Source organism: Neodiprion virginianus, chromosome 2 (genome assembly GCF_021901495.1).
Source record: "Neodiprion virginianus isolate iyNeoVirg1 chromosome 2, iyNeoVirg1.1, whole genome shotgun sequence".
Taxonomy (NCBI): Eukaryota; Metazoa; Arthropoda; class Insecta; order Hymenoptera; family Diprionidae; genus Neodiprion; species Neodiprion virginianus.
This window is the reverse complement of record NC_060878.1, coordinates 400,247-422,832: the sequence shown is the minus strand read 5'-3', so window position 1 is coordinate 422,832 and position 22,586 is coordinate 400,247. Positions and strand designations below refer to the sequence as shown.

At 42.9% G+C, this 22,586-nt stretch overlaps 2 protein-coding genes across 3 annotated transcripts; one reads left to right on the top strand and one right to left on the bottom strand.

Annotated features, from left to right (window-relative positions):
* Window positions 1-1,077: 1,077 nt before the first annotated feature.
* On the bottom strand, window positions 1,078-17,337 carry LOC124297450 (uncharacterized). 2 transcript variants are annotated; one of them, XM_046748497.1, is made up of 10 exons: window positions 16,657-17,337; window positions 15,820-16,252; window positions 7,917-7,978; window positions 6,009-6,205; window positions 5,612-5,931; window positions 4,931-5,452; window positions 4,457-4,684; window positions 3,512-3,840; window positions 3,242-3,441; window positions 1,078-2,514 (listed from the first exon to the last, which is right to left on the bottom strand). In XM_046748497.1, exons 2-10 carry the CDS (start codon window positions 15,907-15,909, stop codon window positions 1,439-1,441), a joined length of 3,024 nt encoding a protein of 1,007 aa, XP_046604453.1. In that variant the 5' UTR covers window positions 15,910-16,252; window positions 16,657-17,337; the 3' UTR covers window positions 1,078-1,438. The 2 variants fall into 2 exon arrangements, with proteins under 2 accessions (XP_046604453.1, XP_046604454.1); XM_046748498.1 differs by having other exon boundaries at window positions 16,848-17,337.
* A 2,419-nt stretch (window positions 17,338-19,756) lies between these two features.
* On the top strand, window positions 19,757-22,000 carry LOC124299100 (uncharacterized). Its single transcript, XM_046752039.1, has 2 exons — window positions 19,757-21,190; window positions 21,266-22,000. Exons 1-2 carry the CDS (start codon window positions 19,757-19,759, stop codon window positions 21,998-22,000), a joined length of 2,169 nt encoding a protein of 722 aa, XP_046607995.1.
* Window positions 22,001-22,586: the final 586 nt, after the last annotated feature.

The window sequence follows — 22,586 nt, the reverse complement described above, 5'->3', positions numbered from 1 at the left end:
CTCTCTTTTCGTCATTTACTCGCCTGAAACCTAAATGCAAGTTAACGTCGTAGTAGGGAACAAGGGGCTTAACGTGATTAAGGGTGGGCCTCTGAGCGTGTAATAATGACGAAACACTCTGCAAAAGAGATAATTGAAAAAGTAACAGGGTACCTGAAACCACTCGCATCTCGATCCTTGAATAAAGTATAATAGGCATGCCCACACCACATGGATAATTTTTCGCGTGATTATTCTAGTAGCAATCGGCTGATGTCAGCTGAGCTGACGTCAACTCTGGAGACGATGATTTGTACAAGTCGTGTAGAATATTATTACTTTCCATTCTGTTACCGAGGTCAAAGATTATTATTCGTCATTTCTCGCCTCACTTGAACAGAAATATTCAAAGATGACAATATAAGCACAGCGACATACGTTATAGAAAACCGTTTTTCACGTCTTATTTATGTTTGTTTACGCCGAGTAACCATAGTTTGTATTATATTAAATTTTTATTATACACGTATTACAGCAAGTATTCTGACATTCTACTGCTCAGAATATTAAAGCACCTTACCTTGGCCTAGTACGGCCTTCTCTATACACTATGTTACAATAAAATTACAGCTTGACGTTACGGAGAAATTCTGGACTATTAGACAATATCGCCATAAAAGGACCCCGCAGAATCCTCATGGACATTGGCTCCCGGTCAAATTGGCTGGGTTTTCAGTATGTTGTGGTACATATCCTTCCGATCAAAAGTGTTCCTGGACACAAGTCCCAAAAATCGGTACTTTCCGAGATACAGACTTCGGAAGAAGGTGTTCAGATTTTTTTATATCTAGGAATTTCGTGATTTTCATTAATTACTAAGCTTCAACGGGACTTGAAATCAACCATGTGACTAAAAAAATTGCACGATTGATTCTCAAAGATAGGCAGGAAGCTGTGATTGATTCCATCGACGCATTGATTGCATCCACGAACTCTCGCCGGGTTACCGGAAGGACGTGCAATGTCGGATTCTGCGTGAAGAACGAGACCCTCCGACTCTTGCGATAATCGACTTGTCCTGTTTTTCACGCATCTGCGGAGTCTCCGCGAAACGGCTGTGCAGTTTTTGATCAATACATTTGATTTCTAGTCCCCTTGAAGCTTTGTAATTCGTAAAGATCGCGTAATCCATAGGTATCAGAAAATCCATACACCCCTCTTCCGAAGTCTGTATCTCGGAAACTACTGTTTTTTGGGACTTGTGTCCTGAGAACTTTTGATCGAAAGGATATGTACTATACTGCATGCTGAAAATCCAGCCAATTTGACCAGGCGTCAATTTCCATGAGGATTGCGCGGGATCCTTAACCTGCAGTAGTGTGTAGTTACAAGAAAGCTCGTCAAAATTTTCACGGATGGAAGTCGACGAAATTATCAATGAAAATCTGAGCTCCTGGTATCAGATTAACCTGTCATTGGGATGCGGGGCTGAATCTCTGATAGGAAACTCGCTGTCCTGGTGATTCGGGGCAGTTTTTGTCGTTGGGCTTGAAGCGCCATGTTTGTTTTTCCTCTGGGGTGGGGTCGGGAGATCGGTAGGTTCGGGGCTGCTCTGATCCAAGACAATCTTATGCAGTCGGCTCGGCTTCTCCGGCGGTTCAACGTCGAAAGGGTTTACGGGGTGAGCGATCTTCGAAGCCTGAGACGTCTCTTCCTGATCCTCATCGGACTCTTCGAAAGGGTTCTTACTCGTAGTGACGGCCATTTTCCGTCGCGGAGAAGATTTGCCAGCCGGTGATACTGACTCCACGTTACCGAGCACCCTTTCACCCGTCACCTGACTCCCTCCATCGGTCAAAATCTGGCCCAAGCTGATCTTCGCGTTGTTCTTCCGTTGTCGAGGAACGAATAGATCACCCTCCTCACCCGATCCCAGGCCGACCTCGTCCTCTATCGGTGCTGGACAATTTTTTGACGCGACAGGCTTTTCGTCGGTCGATTTAGCGACTACCTCGACATGACGCAGATTCGAGTCCGCGGAATCTTCGACGTGATCGTCGTGGCTGAAGCCAGGGCGAGGTTCGTCCAGGTCCGCCTTCTCGAGCATGTCAGATAGCGCAGCCTCGAGTTCAGTGAGACTCGGCGTCATGGAACTGAGATTGCTGCCACCCTCGTCTTCCCGGGAGATCTTAAGGCTGGTGGGCCTGACTCCTGGTAAACCTTGATTGTCAAAGATCTCCGCTCTTATTTTTGGCTCCGGACTAGGCGGTGGCGTTTTCGAGTCCTTCGAGTTCGACCCTGGCTCACCAGTTCCCGACTTGTCGCCAGCGATATTTTCGCCGTGCGAATCGTTGATTCCGGACATTTCCCCCGGCAGAGACTCGTCCGATATTGTCCTCGAGAGTTTGCTGATCGATGAAGGCTGCGACTGGATGTCGAGCGTCAGTTCCTTCTCCTCGTATCCCTCGAAAGGCTCGCTCTCGTTCGACAGAGACCGAGTCAAGACCTTCGGGGGACCCGGAACGTCACTGGAATCTGTAACACCGCGTAAATGTACATACATTCAAGTACCTGTATGCACAGAAAATTTCACGTCGATTCGAAAAATATTTTTGAAGTTACGCGCACATTTGCAAAGACGCCCCGGAGAATTTGAAAGTGCTTTTGAAACTTGAAGAGTATTTTTCTGAAAACTATGTTTTCAAAGTCGGTGAGCAAGAATTCTCGGAAACGGCTGAAACGACTGGTCTCAAATTTTTACGCAAGCTTTATGAATATATTTTTCAGTCCTTGATGAAGGGTTTTTTTCTCGGCGGTAAATACTTTCCATTTTATAAACAAATTAAGGCGAAATTTTTTTTTCAGTAGCCGCCGTTTTGTTAAAAATTAATATTTTGCTTGTTTCTTCTATCAGAGACCAGATAATACCTTCCATTAACTAAATCTTTCTTTGTTCTATCATCTTGTAGGATCCTGTCAAGAGATATATTGCTCACCGCGAGACGCCTTTTTTTCAGAGGTGTTCCCGGAGATTGGTTGTATACAGCAGATTCAAAAATCATTATTTTTACAACTAAAAAATATCACAACAAAGTTCAACGTTACCCCAAACAGGCACATAAGATTTTATATTAATAAATTGAAACGTCTCTTCACGAAAGTCATTCAAAAATTGCTTTTTCTCGGCCTCCTGACTGGGTGTAACCCCTTAAAAATCGATTTATCGATCAGCGTCACCGATGCGGCAACGATTTCAACTCACTCGTCGTCCCACCAAAATCCCCGGACGTTGCGAAGAACGTGTCGATGTCGAGGGGGCCCGGAAAGACCCCGTTGAACGGGTACCTCTTCGTGTCGTACTCGGCCTCCGGATTTCGATCACCGGAAGGCTTCACCGGCCTGTGTCCCGGGGTATTAGCGTATTCTTCTTCGAGTTTCGGAGCGTCGAAGAATCTAACGGACCTGAAACGAGGATATGAGAATGAAAATTCAAAGCCAGAATCAGGTCTACCCGGTCGGAATTGAATCTCACCTTTCCTGGGCAGAGAACCATTCTTCAAGGGGGCTGCTCGGTTCTTCGGACGAGAGTTTCGTCGGCATTGAAATCTTCCTGCTTGCCTCGGCCTTGAGTGCGGATTTCAACGAATTCGGTGATTTCGGTATCTCGAACGAGGCGTTTCGGTGAATGGCCGATGGTTTCTCGTCCACCTTCAAAGTTCTGGTACTCTCGTTCTTCGCCGCTTCATCTTCCGCCGGCAACTTGGACTCCTTGTCAACATCGACTGCTGTCGTTGCCCGGGTTTCCATCTTTTTTTTCGCGACAATCTCGCTGCCACCTACTGTAAACTTCGGTATGCTAGCCTACGGAAACAATTCGATTGAGGGGTAACACGATTTCTCTTTTTTTTTTGTATGGTAAGAAACGTTATAAGATAATAATATTTGAGGAAGTTATTAAACATATGTTCAAGTATTGTAAAAGAAATTATTGTCAACAAATATAAAAAAATGGCGACACTGGACAGAATCTGATGAAAATTTGCACCTGGAAGAAAAACAATCACTCAATCTACATGTTAATAGCTACAAAAATACGGAAGGCATTTTCGACAAGGTAGTTTAAACATTATTTGTTAACAAAAATGTGCCCTGTCTTTGGTCGAAAATTTAACATTTTCATTCGAGTACTCGCCAATTGCACAAAAATCAATATTTTAAAAATCCCCTACGTATTTCTGTAGCAATCAATATTTAGACTAAACGACATTTTCTTCTTTTACAACTTCAAATTTGTACCAGCTACACTGCGTGCCGTAGAATTCAACATATCTGCGAAAACAGATCCGGTGTCGCCATTTTTTAATATTTATTGATGGTAATTTTTTCTATCATACTTAAATATATGCCTGATAAGGCCGTAAATGGTCCCTTAAAGGATATGAATCAAGCATGAAAACGGGCAGTTCTTCTTTCGTACCTTCCTCTTATCCAACCGAGACCTCGGCTCCCAAGGCGGTCTTTCGTCGCTGGGATCGTGGTACTCCACGGTTCCCAGATCCCAGTCATCGAGTCCATCCCAGTCGTCCTCCTCGGAGCTCTCATTCTGTTCACCGTGAGCCGTCAGCTTTTCGAGTATCTCCTGAGGCTGGAGACTCCCGAAGCTGCGGCACCTCGTCATGTACTGCTCGAGGCGTTCCGTAACCTCCTGAAAGCAAATCAGTCATGTAACGAATATAAATTTTCAAATATTTGCGAATACGAATATAGGTTTTTAAATCTGGTGCCATTTCTTTATGGCTTAAAGCAGACGATTCATTCACCGACAGACACACCGTGCGAGTCGCAAGCACACATTAGCGCCGTTTGGATCTTATTTCTTAAAACTTTCACTGAAACAAATACATGAACTTTAATGTTTTGAACAAAGACGCGGTTCAAGCGGAAACCTCACCTGAGGCAGAGACGAGACTGTTTCCGCAATCGGAAGGGACGTCGTACTCACGTTCCTCGTTCGGTCGGGCTTCTTCGGGGTGACCAGCTCGGGGATCGCGTCCTTGTCGTTATTTTTTTCGACCTCCTTCTTCACCACCTCGAGTTCATCGTAGTTCGGTAGGCTAACAGTGCTGTAGTTTTTTTGCCTGTGATAATCAACGTTAAGAATGTCGTCCTCGTCGACTATTGGCTGTGTTACAAACTCTCGGAAATTTCTCCCGTTACTTGATTCTCTCTCATTTTCTTTGTGCGATCCTATTGGAGTTGACGAGCTTTTCATCTCTCTGCTCTTTGAAAATTTTTCGTACTCCTCGTCCGAGTTTTCCCGCTTCCCGTTAACATCCCCTACGTCCTCGATGCCACCGTCGTTTTTACGCTGATTGTTGCTCTTTCGCTCCCCCTCATTATCAAGGTCTTCCGCTGTTTTCCTCTCCTCGGGCTCTGCTCCCGTACCTTCTGAAATCCTCTTGGTATCGACCTCCTGAAACCAAGTCAAGTATCATTTACTGGAAATTCCCGGAGGTTGTTGACGCGAAATAAAACGACAGACAAGTGCACCGATGTCTGGAATTACGGAGGTACGATGCAAGATTTCAAAATATCTCTTACGAGTTGAAAATTGACGAGGTATCAAACCTACCTTGGACTCGCGATCCGCATTACGATCGTTTGTCCTACTACCCTTCTCTTCGTCGCCGTGACTCTTCGGCTCATTTTCGCCGCTGTTCTTACTTGCATTCTTCGACTCTGATACTCCGAGAATGTTCTCTTTGCTCTTCAAAGCCTCTCTCTCCTTCGACGACTTAACCGATGAATAAAGCGGCTCGACTTTCTTCACCTTTCCATTTTTGTGCGTCTCGACGATTACATCGTCCGGTTTCGGGGGTAGCGGACGACCCCGATTCTTTCGTCTACGCCTGGGTGGCGGGATCGGCGTGATATTGTGCTTCAAATTCGAGGCTGAGGAGTGTGAGAGGTAAAATTCAGACTCGACTGCGTGAAGTAGAGAAGGTTGGAAAAAAATGAACAGTTTATACCTGTCGACGACAGCGTCGTCGTGGGGTAAACGCTCGTGTTTGCGGTTAGGTTCGTAATTACGGAACTCGGAGTACTCGGCACTTCCAAGTTAACGTCGACCCACTCGCTAGGATGGAACGGCCTATCGATGGAATCCACGCTCTGACCCCGAGTCAAGGCCTCCCTTGGCGGCGAACCTGCGTACCCGATCTCAGAGCTAAAATTTGTAAAACTCGTTAACAGAGGGAGAGAATCGCAAGATTTTCATAAAATTTTATACCCCTTTTTCAATGCGATGAAACCTAATCAAAAGTTTAGAAGATATTTAATTGAAAAGTTAACACGAATCGTTAATTTTATTATGATTGTGATTGATGATTAATAACGAGGTTGCGTCGTGGGGTTAATCACTCGTGAAATCTGGTGTACACTTTTCCGAAAATCTTGTAAAATCTCCTGAAGTCTTTTGAAATCTTTGAAATTTTCCTTTGAAAAAATCCTTTGAATTCCCATGGGAATCTCTTATAATCTTTTGAAATCTTATGAAATCCCTGAAATCTTTCGGAATCGTTTGAAATCGTTGAAAATTAATGAGGTCCTCTGAAATCATCCGAAATCTTTTAAAATCATTGTAATCTTTGAAATTTTTTGACATCCTTTGAAATCCCATGAAGTCTCTCGTAATATTTTGAAATCCTCTGAGATCATCTGAAGTCTTTTGAAATCCTTTGAAATCTTTTGAAATCCTTGTAATCTTGAAATCAGGCGTACATCAAATCGATGAGTGATTGTCAAAAGCAGGGATCGGATGCAGTTTATTACGCATTCTTAAAAACGACAATGCCCCGTGTAATCCACAAGGCGGAAGAATTTCGTAGGCAACGACCACTGCCGAGCCATTAAAATTTCACAGCCCACGCTCCTGCGGGCCAAACTTGGTCCATACCTGCAGTTCACCGGGTCCCGATCCCATACTCTATGCCTACTCGGTTTGACTCACGTCTTTACTCGCGTCGAAGAGAACCACCTATGACTGGAGGTGCCGGCAACGCGAACGATACCATTTAAGGCCGTTCCAACATCGCGCTGGTGGCGAAAGAGATATGGAAACAGATGGAGAGAGAGACAGAGAGAAAGAGAGAGAAAGAGAGAGAGAGAGAGCCAGGAAAGGAAAAAGATCGAAGCATTCGGAGAGCGCGAGAGCAATACACCCGATCACCTAAAGAGAGAGCATCGACTGACACGACCAAATCAGAACATGAATTCAATACTCAAATTCCATTTGACCACTCGCGATGTGTCTGATTACACAAGTCTGTAAACACAAAACTGCACAGGTTTTTTATACTGTTTGTTATAGTTTTCACTCGTTGAAACCGAAAAAAATACTTCGTTGAGAGTTAAACTCACGTTTGATTCGAAATCTGGTATCGCATTATTGATTTTAAAAATCCTATGCAAAAGTGATTTCTTACTTCCATTTAATATGTATTAGAGTCAGACTCAAGAATAAATACAAATAGGAAAACCAAAAAAATTAAAGCGGAAGCGTCTTCGAAGAAGTATCAAAGAGAAGGCGAAAAGAATGAACACGGAATGTTAAATACGTTTCGTGAAGAAATTGTTTGTTTAATTTTATAAGAAATATCGTTTAGTTCGTTGTAATGAAATGGCGGTGTTTTTCATTATTCTTACGCTTTCTTTATGCAAACACCTGTATTTTGCAAGAATACTGCACGTGATGCGAGCTGTCAATGAATGGTAGAGGAGTATAGTCGCAACGTATTTCTTCACGGTACTTTTAATTTGGTAAATTTCTAAATCATTTGTCTTACACTTCCATTGATTGGTACAATGTACAATATTGCCAATATGTCGATGCACTTGAGAATTTCATTTACAAAGTTTTTAAGGAAATAATATCTCACCTAGTGACTCGTTGCGTCGCACCACCCAATACCGAGCCATCTTGTTTCAAAGACGGATAAATCTGTAAAAAAAATCGATTTGTTCTTTAGTTCATTGAAAGTGTTATGGGACGTATATTCCCAACCAAAAGTGAGTCTCGGTGAGAATACTGAACACTTCGCGATAAGATAAGAATTGGAATGAAATCAATCATAACCAAGTTGATAAGATAATTCCTTTTGAATAATAATAATGCCAAACAGTTGTTAATAAATTGTTTGAGCAAAAATTATTGTAACAAATCTTTAATGAAATTTTTTGCTTCATATAAAATTAATTCACTGACTTTTCTGTGTACCTATCAATTTTTTAAAAGTTTTCTGCGATTTCCAACATTTTCTAACGCTTTATTTACGAAACTATTCGTTCCATGCCTCTAAAAATTTTTCAGTGTAACGTATAAGCCTTTACGAAAATCTATCCAAAAATTCAGGACTGAATTGCTTTTATATGAAGTAAAATATGTCACTAGAGATTTGTTCACAAATTTTTGTTTAAACAATTTCTCGACAACTGTTTGACACTGTTATGATTTATTTTTTTCCAGATTTTAATCTCATAGCAAAGTGTTCCGTATCCTCACCGAGACTCACTTTTAGTTGGGAATATACGTCCCAATAGGCAGGCTATGTAACTTAAGGTATGAAAGCTAATTGATTCCTTCGCCGTGCTCTCATCGGATAAAGTCTTAGAACATCCATCCATCTGAGTTCAAATGTAGAATATTTGGGGGAAAGAAGAAATCATTCACGACGCGTCGGTTCAAATTTTTTTCAAGCAACGTCACGTGCTACCGGTGGCAGTCTCTATGTGTCCGTAGAAGAGATTAGCGCCAGAGCTGGCTAATTATAGGCATGTGTGTATAGAAACTGAGATACCTAGTGAAGTCGCTTCGGCAATACGCGCCGTACGCAATCAGCAGTTTTCCCTCGAGTAAGGCTTAAACGAATAGAATGCAAATTGAACCTGTACCTGGATCCCGGAGCGAAGAATGACTGCAGAATGAAGTGCGAAGCTTGTTGCATCGCGGAAACCCGCTTTGCGTCTCGGGACATGAAGTAATGACGCAGAGCCAAAGCGCGCAGCTTGCGACTGCAGAAATATAACCGTATAACCGTACCTACGTGAGGAATACGAACAATTTGCGAAGCTCGCAACTGTGGCGAGAATTTGCAGACAACAGCCTTGAAGCCTGCGTTTCTTTTCACGAATGTGATGAAACGTGAATCAAAGGCCAGAGGAATCGAGCTGGCTTTGAAACGCTACCGATGGAACGGTCAATATTCGTCACCGTAACGCATCAGTCAGCTTTTCCGAATCTAACGAGTCCCAAAGCCTCGAAGCTTACGTACATATAGGATTAATCGCTAAGGGCGCAGTCGATGATATGCAATTGTTACGACTGTCTGCCTGAATTCTCCGAACGACTATCGGCTCCCTCCCACACACGGGATATAATCACACGCGTAACGTCTGTTCATAATCAGATTGAAGTTAGTCACGTTAATGTAACGAAATATTGAAGGTGATCGTAAAATCATTGTTTTGAAAATTTATCAATACGACTTTAAAGGAGTATAGTTTCCAAAAGTCTGTACACGATTTGCTGTTTAAAAATAAATTCATCAAATTGAAACGATTCTGCAGTTGCGCAATAATGAAATTTTCCTAAAAATCAATCGTTGCGTTAACTCTACGAACTTCACCATCTTTTTTCATATCAAGATAACGGTAACAAGGAGTGTCGCGGACTGATCGTGCCTGATGTTGTACTCTCCGGAAATACCTGACAGGTGATCTGTAATTGCGTCATCGAGTACCATTCGTCTACATTGCAGGTTTCGGGGAGAAAGAACAGAACTGATTTTTGCTCTGGCAAAAGTACACAAGCTTGAACGCTTTCGCCGAAAGTTCGTCCACGAAACTGTTTGAGATGATTGAGCTACAGGACGATAACGATTTTGGTGAATCCGTGATGGCTACGTATTTATTCGTATCTTATTTTTTTTCTCATCTAAAGTTGAAGCTGACATTATCACCTGCACGCGTCACATCTGCGAGCAGTTGACGATAAACACTCTAAAACATCTTATCTCGTTACGTCAGGATATACATACACATATATTCAAGTCAAGTCTCGTGACTCGTTTCGTAACAAGGCTTAAACACTATACCTAAACGAGTATATAAAAGACTAGGCTGGAGATTCGAAATACTTCAAATCATGAAATCACTTAACGGGGTGGGGGGTTAAAATTGAAAGATCGAATAAAAATTGACCAAGGAATCCACGCCATACCGCTATTTTGTCATTAATTTCGATGAAATTTTTTTTAAATATTCTTGAAAGTATGAATAATGAATCCCTCGAACTCAAATTGCGGTAAGTGTTTTCATTTTCTTGAAAAAAAAAGAGAGAAAACTCCTAAAAATAGGTATGGCTTAGATCAGAAGTAACATCAAATGTGCCACGAACTGTAGGTTGAAATAGTTTAGACGTGAGAAAGACTGGCCTCAAGTATTTGACTAAATTTCGGATTTCGACAAAAGGATAAAGATTTACGTTGACCTGGCATCCAGGGCCATTGGGAAAGTTCTTGTTCCGTCCGTTTACTCTCCATATCCCGATATTAAATTTCCCCAACCTTTTCACGCTCGTAAACGGTAGGGCAATGGTTTTTTATGGTACGGAAGAGGACTCGACCTTCGACATCATTTATTCGTAGTTCGAGTCCCATGCAGCAGTGACAGTTGTATAAACGACTAATTACGTAATAACATGTTACATCACGAGTCGCACACTGTGGATGCGAATTACGAGCACCGGCTCATAATGTCCGGAGCCAGCAATTGCTTGCTAGTTTCACTGCGGCTAAGCACTCGATTTTCCCAGTGAATTCCGCAGTTCACAGTAAAGTCCGTAGTAACGCAGCAATATGTATAGTATTCGGACCTACCGAGCCGTGATATTTTTCCACAGCACAGATCGAAGGTCAATTCCTTCGTGGCTGAATAAACGCGGCGCACAATATTCCTACAACTACGCGTCGATGTTTATTATAAGTTCATGTCAAGATAAAACGAGACTTCGCACTAGGGTTGCCCGTATTTATTGCTCCCCAACCCCCAAAGCAACGTCAAATAATTCGAAAACAATTGCCCGATTTTTTCAGACTCTCACCTCAACTCTGAGATAATCCGCATTGTGATGGATGTTTTTTATAGAAATAACATGGGAAATACTTTTTTTTTCTCACTATATATTTTATTGTTAGAGTAATAATGTTTCGAAAAATCTGTAACTACGAGGTTTTTATCGGGAATTAGTGATACGATCTGAGAAAAAACTCACATCATCGTACCAGTGAATCAAGACAAACTGCACTCCTTCGAAATCTGACTTTTTAATTTATTCAGAGAAAGTGCAAATCGTCTACATTTCCTGTTACGATGACGAGTATTTCCTTTCGTAAAATTTTACAGATGTTTACAAGGAGGGGGAGGTGAGCAATCGATCTACCGATTATCCGATTTACCGTAAATCGACATTTATTTCTGCCGCCATGAACTCTTGAAGGCTGTTGAGATACTTTGCATTCGAGACGCGTATGTTTGCTCTGAGGACCTCGACGACTGTGCGTAGAAAAACGGGGAAGCTGTGGAGGACAAGTTAAAGCGAATAAATAACCGTCAGATTTTACAAGATTTTCACACAAGTATTTGCTTCCGTTTCAACGGAGACAATTCGAACATCTCTGTAATTAAATTGACGACGGACACGTTGAAAAAGTCAAGATATACCGACTATCCGTTGGATTGTACCAACGTTCAAAGCGATAGACCATCACTACTAATCCAATAAGGAGGTCAGCCGTTGAATTGCAACTCGGTGAACACGCGAGCTCGCTAACTTTGCGCCGTATATCAAGGTGCATGCATATCTACACCTACACGGGTCACATTTAAGCCGCTTCGGAGCTTGTAGAAAGCGACACGTTTCCGGTGTCGATTTTCACGTTGAATTAATATGATTATAAAATGAGGGAACGACTTGTTTTTTAAAATTATAAAAAACATGCTTCATAAGCTGAAGAAAAACGACAACGAAGTCCAAGCGACAATAATATAGAATGTTATTAAGATATAATGTAGCATAAATCATTCCCTCGTACAATCCTCATCATATTGACATATTAGGAGTATTGCCAGGTTTTAAGAACTTGAGGTTGAGTTCGCAAATGTCATTCGATGCGATCGTAAATCGAATATTCGTAACCACGGTGAGGGAATGACTTCATTTAACGGGACATGTATATTTAAAATTAATTGTCCGTTTTACGTATTTGTCGTAGTGCCATAAAAGCCTTGACATACAGTTAACAATTATTTTCGAATATTTTAGCAATATTTAATCAATAATATTGTTGTTACATTCAAGATGAACGGCTTTTTTATCATTGTTCTCGGACTGAGAGACAAGATGAGGGAATGACTTTTGGAGCAGTAAATGGATCAAATTTTTTTTACTAAGACGATACCTCGGTTATCGTTTGTGATCTTCAATCTTAGCGTCAATAACTGGCATATAAATAAAAACGTTACATCGATAATAAATGCATACGACTCTAAAATTCGGACTAAACATCGGAATTTGATGAGAAATACCCTAAAAATCTGCCAAGGGGAAAAAATCCATGTCACAAAAAAAGTGCAACCGTGTGCGGAATAAACGGCATTAACAAGTGCTCGGTAATCCTTGCATTTTACCGATACGTAAACATTTGAACGCTTGTCGCAATAATCGGAGGTGAGGTTTGCAGACTTTATACGGAAAGAATTCGTCACGCAAACGAGGCTTGGATAATGGGAGTAGTGAAATGAAGAGAAAATTATTTCACTGCACGGAACGTTCGAAATCGTTTGAATGTTAATCATCGAGATTGGAAGCGTCCGACAAACAGGGAAATTACTCGACGATTAGGAAAAGTCATTAGTGACGTCGAGTAATGGATCCCGAGATAATCCGCGGGCCGAAAATAACGGCGTTCCATGGTGTATGTAGGTAGATACGACAACCGCCGTTTTCTCTCTTCGACTCGCTTTCAAGGTCACCGTACGCCAAGCAGCCACTTGCTCAAGGCCCGAACGTGTCGGCGTCTATTGGGAACGGTACAATTACAATACCTTATTGTGGTTATTCATACGTAGCAACGCGAACAGGCACGGAACAATGCGACTGCGAATCTAAATTGTTAATGCTTGGTGTACATAGCGGGAAAGTGAGGAAGAAACAGGAATTCTTCGCTTTGTTTCGGCTATGCCGACTATGCCTTATCTCCGTTATTCTCAAGACGTATCACACTAAGCAATATATACTTAGCCAACGGACTTGATCTGATAAGAGCTGTTCGATGCAAACTGTACAAATATGTGGGGCATTCCACGTCAAATTACAAGTCCATTTACCTCAACCTCTTCGATTATAATCATTTTTTTAATACGACATTCGCGAGGATCCAAGAAGGTTGCGGACATTTTTTCAGATTTTATTTATTCATTTTTTTCTGTCATCGGTGGAATGTGAAAAAAAAAAAAAATCCAAAAACAAATTATGAAAGCAACGCCTTTTTTTTAAATCTGAAAAAATTCACACCGATTCTATGATTCAAAATTTGATTTTTGAGCAATACACGATAACAGGATGTAAATGTTTGCTATTTTTTTCGCAACTTCTCAGTTTTCCATGTCGGAATTGTTTTTCGTTTTTATTTTTTAAATGCCTCGATCTAAATCTAGGATCACGTTATTTTCATGATTCCGTGTCCGTGTAATTCGAAGAATGTGAAGAAAAATCAAAAATTTACGAAAAAAATAGCAAACATTTACATCCCATTATCTTGCGGTGCTTGAAAATCATATTTCAAATCGTAGAATCTGAAAAATGACGTTTTCGAAATTGGTTTTGCGATATTTTCCAAATTTCACCAGTGGCTAAAAAACTTTGAAAATCATTCCAAGACCTTTTTAAATCGGCACGAACGTCATACTAAAAAATGCTCTAATTAGACGTGGAATGCCCCATGTACAATATGTAGGAGCGGGCGTTTTCATACTTGTGCGATTTGTCTCTACCGAGTATCAATTTACGTTTTGGATCAAAATATAGCCACAACGTGAGTTTTATTCATTTTGAGAACTACTATCTTACGGTTATGCGAAAAACGAGTGCAGATATTTTTTATCCATTCCAGGGTATTACGAGTTTGTTTACAACGGCTACCTGCCGCGATTATTCCCCCTACCAAGTAACTATAATCACAAGTAACTTGTATATAGCTTGTGCAACATGGCCGAGTTCGCCAGGCCTTGGAACCCGTTGGTCCAAAACCCAGCTCACTGATTTCTCATTTACTTCCCCATTTAGCGAACGCTTCTTATCGCGCCTTTGCTAAATGGTAGGTAGGCTACATGACCGTGCTGAGAAACGACCATCCATGGCATCTATACACGTATATTGATACACGCGTGTAAGCACATCTAATTCTCAGACGTACGCTATATCGTTACTACTTGAGTATAACATGTTATTTTCTTATTCGCAAAAAACATCTAACCAGAAGCCTCTCACGGATGACGATTACCGACTGCTGTCAGCAATTTGCATTCCAATTTTAGTCACACAACTGAAGCTGCTCCCGTGATTTCTTTAAATCGTTCTCGAATCTCTCTCTCCCCCTCTCTCTCTCTCTCTCTCTCTTCTGAGACTTCCATGTATATTATAGATTCCGTTTTTGTCGACCGTGTGCAATGGCATTATAGGTGCGGCCCGTGGGCGACCGATCCCAGAAACCATTCTGTAGATATTACGATTTTTAAACATAATTTTGTGTGCGTGCCTTGTGTCTGTAATTGTATGGCCTTATTTAACACTGCTGCGGTTCAATTGAATAGCGAAATGAATAGCAAGAAGAAGCCTTACTTCTTTTTACAGCACAATTAGTCATTTTTAGTGTTCACCGGAATGACTGGGTCACGCATGGTCGTCGTTGAATAACAACGACTAACAGGTTAAGGAAAAACCAACCAATCCTCTTCCTATTCATATCGATGCAATATATTGTGGGTGAAAAGTTAAATATAACTTCCGAGCTGACCTTCTGTCGAGATGCAATCGTGTACGTTTTACGTGCCAAGCTATACTGCCGGTACAAACACGAGATTTCTCCCTGAGTAAAATTCTACGCCAAATGAAAGTTACCTACACTCTCGTAATTATATTCCGTGACTTTTATTCGTCGACCTATCTGCGTATGTAACTATTCGGTGAAATTGTCGACGAGGTAATTATTAAGCCAAATTGGTTGGCCTCTTTACAGAGACTGGTGTTTACGTCTCGGCATGTGGATGGTATTTTTTTCCCTAACCTATTAACAGCCAAGCTTCTTTCCCGTTGAAAAAAATCATTTTTCAACTCAAAAAATAGAGTTTTTCAATTTTCATGCCTAAATGTAAAAGTTCTTACAAATGAAATTATCGGGTGAAAACTTTCTTTATAGTGCGTTACTGTTTGTCAAACTGTTTAAAAACTTTCGAATTGAAATTGAAGAAGATACGTTTAAACATAGCTTTTTCGCCTGTGTAGATAATGTGTTGCAATGGCAGGTAAAGGGCTGATTAACGTCTGACAAACATAATCGAGCTTTCAAGCTTTGTGAAGTTTGAGGAGAGCAAATCAATGTGTCTTAGCACTTTAATCCAAGGGGCTGAACGAGTACCAGAAGTTCGAAGCCCGCACTGTACCTAACTTGGGACATGGACGAAGAATGTGCGAAAGGCGTTGGAATGAAAAAATAATTGTCGTACCTGATGAGCGCATCTAACGAAAACTCTATCCAACGGTGACTTAGAGTCCTGGGCCTTGGTGGTCCTCTCCTTGCACCACGCCTGGCCCATTTTCGGATGTCGTTCCTTTGCAGCCTTTGCTTCGCCTGTAACTTCTTGTGTGTATGTGCGTCTCACTCAATACCGTATCGGTCCTTGTAAAACAGTTTCTCTTTGACATGTGGTTTCCTCAGCAAACGAAAACCACCTCGACGAGACTGAACACGTAAGCCTGCATTTTTAGCCGCGTTGTGAATTCCGCAGTTCCGACCTGCCTCAACGGCAGCTTCACGCTAACCTCCGAATTATTTTACCGAAGAAGTAACCGGCTCGAGATGTGTCTCGTTGTCTAATTTCCCACCTCACTGGAGCCGTGCACGTGTTACACGGTGATTATCGGTGCTCCAATAATGTCCTGAGAATATAGGTACGTTTATTAATACTTGGGGATAAAAAAACAATTACTCATTATTCAAGTGCTTTTAGGATCATTTTATCAAACTTCAGCACAAAGCACTCTCGGCTTCTTATTGACGATGAATAAAGACACGCTTGCCGATAATGAAACCCTAAATGGTGAGAAAAAACCAACCAAATTGATTAAACAGTTAATCTATAGAAAAATGACACGGTGATTCGAGACTCGATTTAACTCGATTTAATCGTCTCTCTCCCTCTCTCTCTCTCTCTCTCTCTCTCTCTCTCTCTCTCTCTCTCTCTCTGTACAGAGAAATTTAAAAACGGTATCCGGAAACCCGTCAATTAAGCAATTTTCTCAACGGCATTTCCCCTAAGAGCTGAACGACCATAGAATCTCACTTTGATTTATCTCCCTTGGAACGAAACGAGCCTGCACGCAGCGCCCGGAATGCTAGAGAAATTCCCTCGCCCTGATCCGCGTCTCCCTCTCCAACTCTATCACTCCGTCGCTCTCTATCCCCGCTCTCTTTCCCTCCCCCTCAGCCCCGGCACACATATACATATATTTTCTTCTCGATATTCCTCCTCACTTTGCATTTGGCACAGAAACTCGCGACTCGCCAAAGATCAGCCACATGGCGTCTAAGATGTCAGCTGCAGGTAGGCAGGTCCGACTAAGAACCGAGAACCTCCATCCACACGGCGTTCTTACGAAAATTCAGCGAGTAACTCTACAGCAGATGCAGCACGCACACGCGTTAAGGACCTGCTTTCTGCAAGGCAGGCAGGCGACTGGGTCAGATGCTTGGGAACCACAACGAGACCGAGATCTCAAGTGTCACACAGTCGGTCGGTACCTCGTTCGATCCTGGTCCCTGTTACTTTTTACTCTTTACCCGCGCGTACACCGCACGGCGTAGCTACTATTCCGTATTCTGGATGACGAAAGAGGAGGTAGAAGAGGTAGAGGAGGTGGATGAGGAGGAGGAGGAGGAGCAGCACAAGTACCAGAAGCGCGGGCGCAGGCGTACCGAAGGCTCGGCGAGAGTCGCGTGGACCGGTCCCGACAGATCGCTGAGCAATACTATCGTCGACGCCGCTGGTTTCCAAGCCGAGACCTCTTGGTCCATCATCCACTCCATTCCATTCCCGGCCGTCACGGCTGATCGGCCGCGAAGATGAGGAGTGTGCCGATCTCTCCTGCGCTTGGTAATATCCTTAGCGTGTCACCCCCCTTTACTCCCCTTTGCATCTTATTCGTCGACGATGAGCAATGGTACGCGAAGCTGATCGCTTTTTAATGGTTGCAAGTTGCCGCAGTACGCTGATCGCCTCGCCGACGATGACGACGACGACTCGTTCATACGTACCTACCTGAACGTTTCCATCCGAGCTTTGACGGTAGATAACAAATCAGGGCGAAGCTGGCAATAAATTAGTCACTCCGGAGCGTTGCTCGTCATTGGACCAGTGCATGGAAGCCTGAGAAACTGGTGTGGAAATACCTTGAACGGTATTTTTTCGTGTCCCAGTATGAAATTTAGGAGCTGCAAAGTACTTGCGACATACGTTCTCGGTCCTTCGGGTCAACGGACCAGAGTTATTACGCACGTGATAGTTCCCGAGTGACCGGAGCCACTCGGAAGACACACCTGACCCTGATTTATCGATGCCGTGCATCGAACGGAACGGAACATACCTACGGACAGGTAGAGTTACTCTCGCATGTGTGCGGATACTTTGCGCTGTATATGATACTATAATCGTATTCGCCGGAAACCAGGCCTCCTCACCTGATACGACTTTGGTTTCTTATCGCTAACGTGTCACTCTTGTGACATTCGTATCGCGCCACGGCTGCACCCGAAACCGTCAGATTCCTCGTCTTAGTTGTCACTGTTGCTTTGTTTTTGTCCTGAGAAGATAGTGTGGAGATAGCGGAGAGAAACAACTGCTGAGAATATTTGGAAGATAGTCAAACTTATCGTTAGTCAATTTCACGAATGTCGTCCGGGAATGTGGACAAATTAAGTATTCTTTGGAAGGGACAATTTTTCAGTTTTTCCCATTTTTCATTTCCCGTACGAATGCATGTGCCGAGACACTCGATTTTCCCACGTCACAATTAAAGCTTCTCAATCGTGCAAACATTTGTAAACCCTTTGCCAAGATCCACTCTGCCGTGTTTAGATAAAAGGCAGTAAACTGCATTTACTGTCTTTTAGTCATTTTGATGCTGATAGATTTTTCCGATGATTTGATACATATGAATTATAAAATCAATCATTAGAAATGTTATTTCAACGCGATAATGATTTTGTAAACTTATCAAATGTTTCAAATTGGTTACATTTCCTAAACATGAAAGCAGTAAATTCAATTTCCAAAGTAAAAAAGCAGCAGTTTTCAAACTGTACTGCTTTTTTACTCTTTATTATCCGTTACGATTATATTTTTATCTGTATTGACTGGGGACAAAAGCCGTAGTGGTAATTTAAATTCTTTCTTATTTTGAATCGTTGATATTTCATATTAAAACGGTGTTGTGACCCTGGTGAATTTTGTCCACGTTTGTGCAGTAAATTATATCAGAGATAAGTGTATGCTTGCCCGAGTAATTGAAATTAATTACTTCGAACATGGAAAAAGCAGTAATTCTGCAGAAAGCCAATAAATCAAATGCTGTTGCTTTTCGATTTACAAAAATAAAACAGTAGGTACGTCACTTGCTTCGGGCATTTCGATTAATTGTAATCTAAAATCACACCTGAATGAGGTTTCGAGAAGTCAAGTGACATATTATTAGTCGTTCGATAATTATTATGAAAAATTAATATTAGTAATTCAGTTCAGAAATATCAATCACTTGCATTCCAGTTTTATCCGTTTCCACGTTTTACACTTTACTGCCATTTACCCAAGCACGGCAATAACTTTTGCCGTACCATCGTTGCTCAAATAAGGTTTCTGCAATGCGTTTGCAATGTCGTTGGGACGGGTAATAAAGGCTCGAATTTAGTCGTCAGGTATTTTGTTGCGCATCATATATTACACCCACCGAGCCCTGGCGTCGAGAAGAAGGTAATCGGATTTCCACATGAATATTCAAATGCACGCTCGCAAACTGATTTTTTTCCAGAATCAACGTCGTTGCCGTCGAACCTGGACGGTTCTAAATTGTTATTCAAACATTCGCTGCATTTGGTATGCTGCATTTGGCACGAGCAATACTAATTAGGGCCTAATTGCCACTAATTGGCGGCGCTATTACCGTTGACGGGCGACAGCCGTATCCACCCTTAGATTTACCGTTCGCCCCCGTGTGACGAGGAAGAGCCCACCATTACAGGGTGAAAGTCCGAACCCGGCATGGCTAACGAGAAGGTATATAAGACCCTGTTTCAGCGCGTCCTGAAACTAGTTTGACACGAGACGTCGAGGAATCACTGTTCCCGTAGAGTCGGCCAATTCAGAAAAGATCGGAAAATCAACGCCAGAAATGGCCAAATTTGTGCTACTAAATCTGGTCCTGCTCGCCGTCGTCACTGGCGGCCTAAGCCTAACCTTACGTGATATCTTTGGATTGAATTATCCTCGTTACACTGAACCGGAAGTACCCCGAATCGTCGAAGTGATCCGATGGCGACAGCCCGTATGCCTGACGTCAGCACCAGAAGTTCTTCCCTGTCTTATGGGACTGAAGAAATATCAAGCAAACAGCGATCAGATCGAGAAAACCTTCTACTCCGGTGAAGATGGCGAGTTGACAAAACGTGGCGACTCTGACAACGATTCGAGCAGCGTAGATTCCATCAACGAGGACGATCTTCTCGCGAAAAGATCCACCCGATCGTTAAATGCACCAAGGCTCTACTCCCCCAACGTCGTCAGATTTGTTCAGCTGGAGAACATGGGACCCTCGAGCTTGCGAGAGCCCAAAGCTGTAATTAGACGTCACGGCAAGTACCTCAGACTCGGTCCGCAGATGACTAGAAGCTCGATGAACAGCGAGATCGTCTACGATATCAAAGTGGTCGATTCACCCGTGGTGGCCACCCTCGTCGCTCAAAAATGCCTCCCGGACATCGGGGTTCCCCTATGCGACGAAAATCTCAAATGGATAGCGAAATCTCAGCTCGACGAAGCGCCGCGTGGCGAGTCGAGTTCGGTTGTCGTCGAAAAGCCGGCTGACGTGGCGACAGTCGTGGAGAGCAAACCGGTTGACTTTTGGAAGGGCCCGAGCAACCCTCACTACAATAATGGGGAAACTCACGCACAGAAGCCCCAGAAGCCAGCCATAATACAGACCGTCGTGGATTACATAAACCGACCCAACTACGTGCAGACCGACGAGAAGCCGGAAATTAAGCCAGTCATCGTCGTCGAGCCAACGTCCGCGCCCGGACTGTTCGCCGCGATCGACACCTTCTTCAGGCCGAACGGGAGCAGCTGGTTCAACGTCTTCTACAAACCACCTGCGGACAAACCGCAAGCTGGTGAAAAGCCCGGATTGATAGCGGGCTTGTTTCAAGTACCAGCGATACCATCGCTCCAGGAATTCTTTTACAAACCGGAGAACGACATATCCAACAACCAGGGACTTCTGGGTTTGTTGGCCCTTGCCGGCGGTCAGAACAACGCCCCTGGTGTCGGCCCGCCGACAGAGAAGCCGGGAATCTTCGGCGGCTTGTTCCCGTCTCCGTCAAAGCCAGCGGGTTTGGAAAAACCTACGAAACCCTCGCTGCTCGGTGGTATTGGTAACATTTTCAATCGACCAACCAGCAAACCGCTGGTAATCGAAAGACCGGACGAAAAGCCACTCGTCGTTGAGAAACCAGTCTACGTCGTAGAACAGCCGGTCACTCAGGGGCTTATGAACATCTTTCAGAAACCCAGTAAACCGATCTCGTTGGACAAGCCCGAAGAGCTCGAGGTAAGTTTTCCCCTTTCAAGCTTAAACAAGTGTCTGAGAACGTGAATGTAAAACGGTTGACTATTTTTTGCGCAGATAATCAAGGAGCCAACTTACATACTTCAAAAGCCTACAGAGCGCCCAACGCTTTTCGGAAGTGGATTGCTGGGCAATTGGAACATTTTCAGTAAGCCCGCAACCGAGGAAGTGATAAACGTTGTGGAGGAAAAGCCCGTCCACACTTCCGAAACTGTAATCGTAGAGAAGCCCGTTCATATTGCCGAAACTATAATCGAAGAGAAGCCGGTTTCCACAGTCATAGTTGAAGAAAAGCCCGCAATTTTCTCCGGCCTCGTAGTCGAAAACAAGCCTGTCCCGTTCTACGGAGTCACGGTTAACAAGGTCCCAGTTGCCCCAAATAAACCGATCGTCGAAGTCACATCCACAGCGGTTGCAGGAGCTACATCCTCACATTCCACCGCTGTGGCGGAGTCCTCGGCCACCGTTACAAGCTCTCAAGGGTCTTCGACGTCGGTCGTCGAGGTGACAGCTTCGGCCAATGCTGTGGCTACGACCTCAAACGGAGCTTCCGTTACCACTGTGGAGTCCTCCACCGTTTCTGAAATCGTCGTGACGTCGAATCGCCCGACGTACGGTGGTTATTGGAAGACCGGAGAGGGGCATGAAGGAGAAATTACTGACTTGGTTCAAACGGAAGATGGCCGGGATGAGCTCGACGCGATAGAGGAGTCTCTGCGTACCAAATCTGACATCGAAAGTGACACTGGAGTCGAGGAGGAGGAGGTTAAAAATGAAGCACCGGAAAAGTAATCCAGCGGTGAAGTCCGTTCATCGTATAGCTTTTATAATAAGACATAATATTTATTTACATACATATCTATTTATTCCATTTATGAACGAAATTCTTTCACCGTGTACATAAAGCATGTGATAAATGAACTACAATTAAAATCCTACAATCGCAAAAAGTTCTAACATGAATCCGTAACTTTCATTTCTTAACGCGGTATACCTGAATTCGTTATATCTAACTAATTATCTAGATACCTAAGGATCGCACAGCCACGAAACATCCAAATCACTTTTAGACTTGAAAGCTGTATGACCGCTTCATAGGTTTAACTATTCATTATCTTATTAACTGGAATCTCTATCTTCGAATATCCATCTGGACATATTAATACACTAGAAATATGATAAGGATATATATACCTTAATCGTTTAAAACTCTCAAGTTAGATTTCACAGATCAATTGTATTATCTACTTCTAGCCATCTAACCGACTTGAAAGAGTACTTCAAGGGCGTATGAGGAATCCGTCAAGGAACGTATGCGAAATATTTTTGAAACCGTTTTATTTATTCAGGAAAAAATAATAATAATAATATTAATTCA

Excerpts from the sequence above, each read along its gene's own strand:
- LOC124297450 (XM_046748497.1), bottom strand. The coding sequence starts at position 15,909 with ATGGGCCAGGCGTGGTGCAAGGAGAGGACCACCAAGGCCCAGGACTCT. Across the intron at positions 5,453-5,611 it reads ATGCGGATCGCGAGTCCAAG|GAGGTCGATACCAAGAGGAT; the intron begins GTAGGTTTGATA and ends ACTTGGTTTCAG. Across the intron at positions 4,685-4,930 it reads CAGTCTCGTCTCTGCCTCAG|GAGGTTACGGAACGCCTCGA; the intron begins GTGAGGTTTCCG and ends ATTTGCTTTCAG.
- LOC124299100 (XM_046752039.1), top strand. The coding sequence starts at position 19,757 with ATGGCCAAATTTGTGCTACTAAATCTGGTCCTGCTCGCCGTCGTCACT. Across the intron at positions 21,191-21,265 it reads ACAAGCCCGAAGAGCTCGAG|ATAATCAAGGAGCCAACTTA; the intron begins GTAAGTTTTCCC and ends TTTTTTGCGCAG.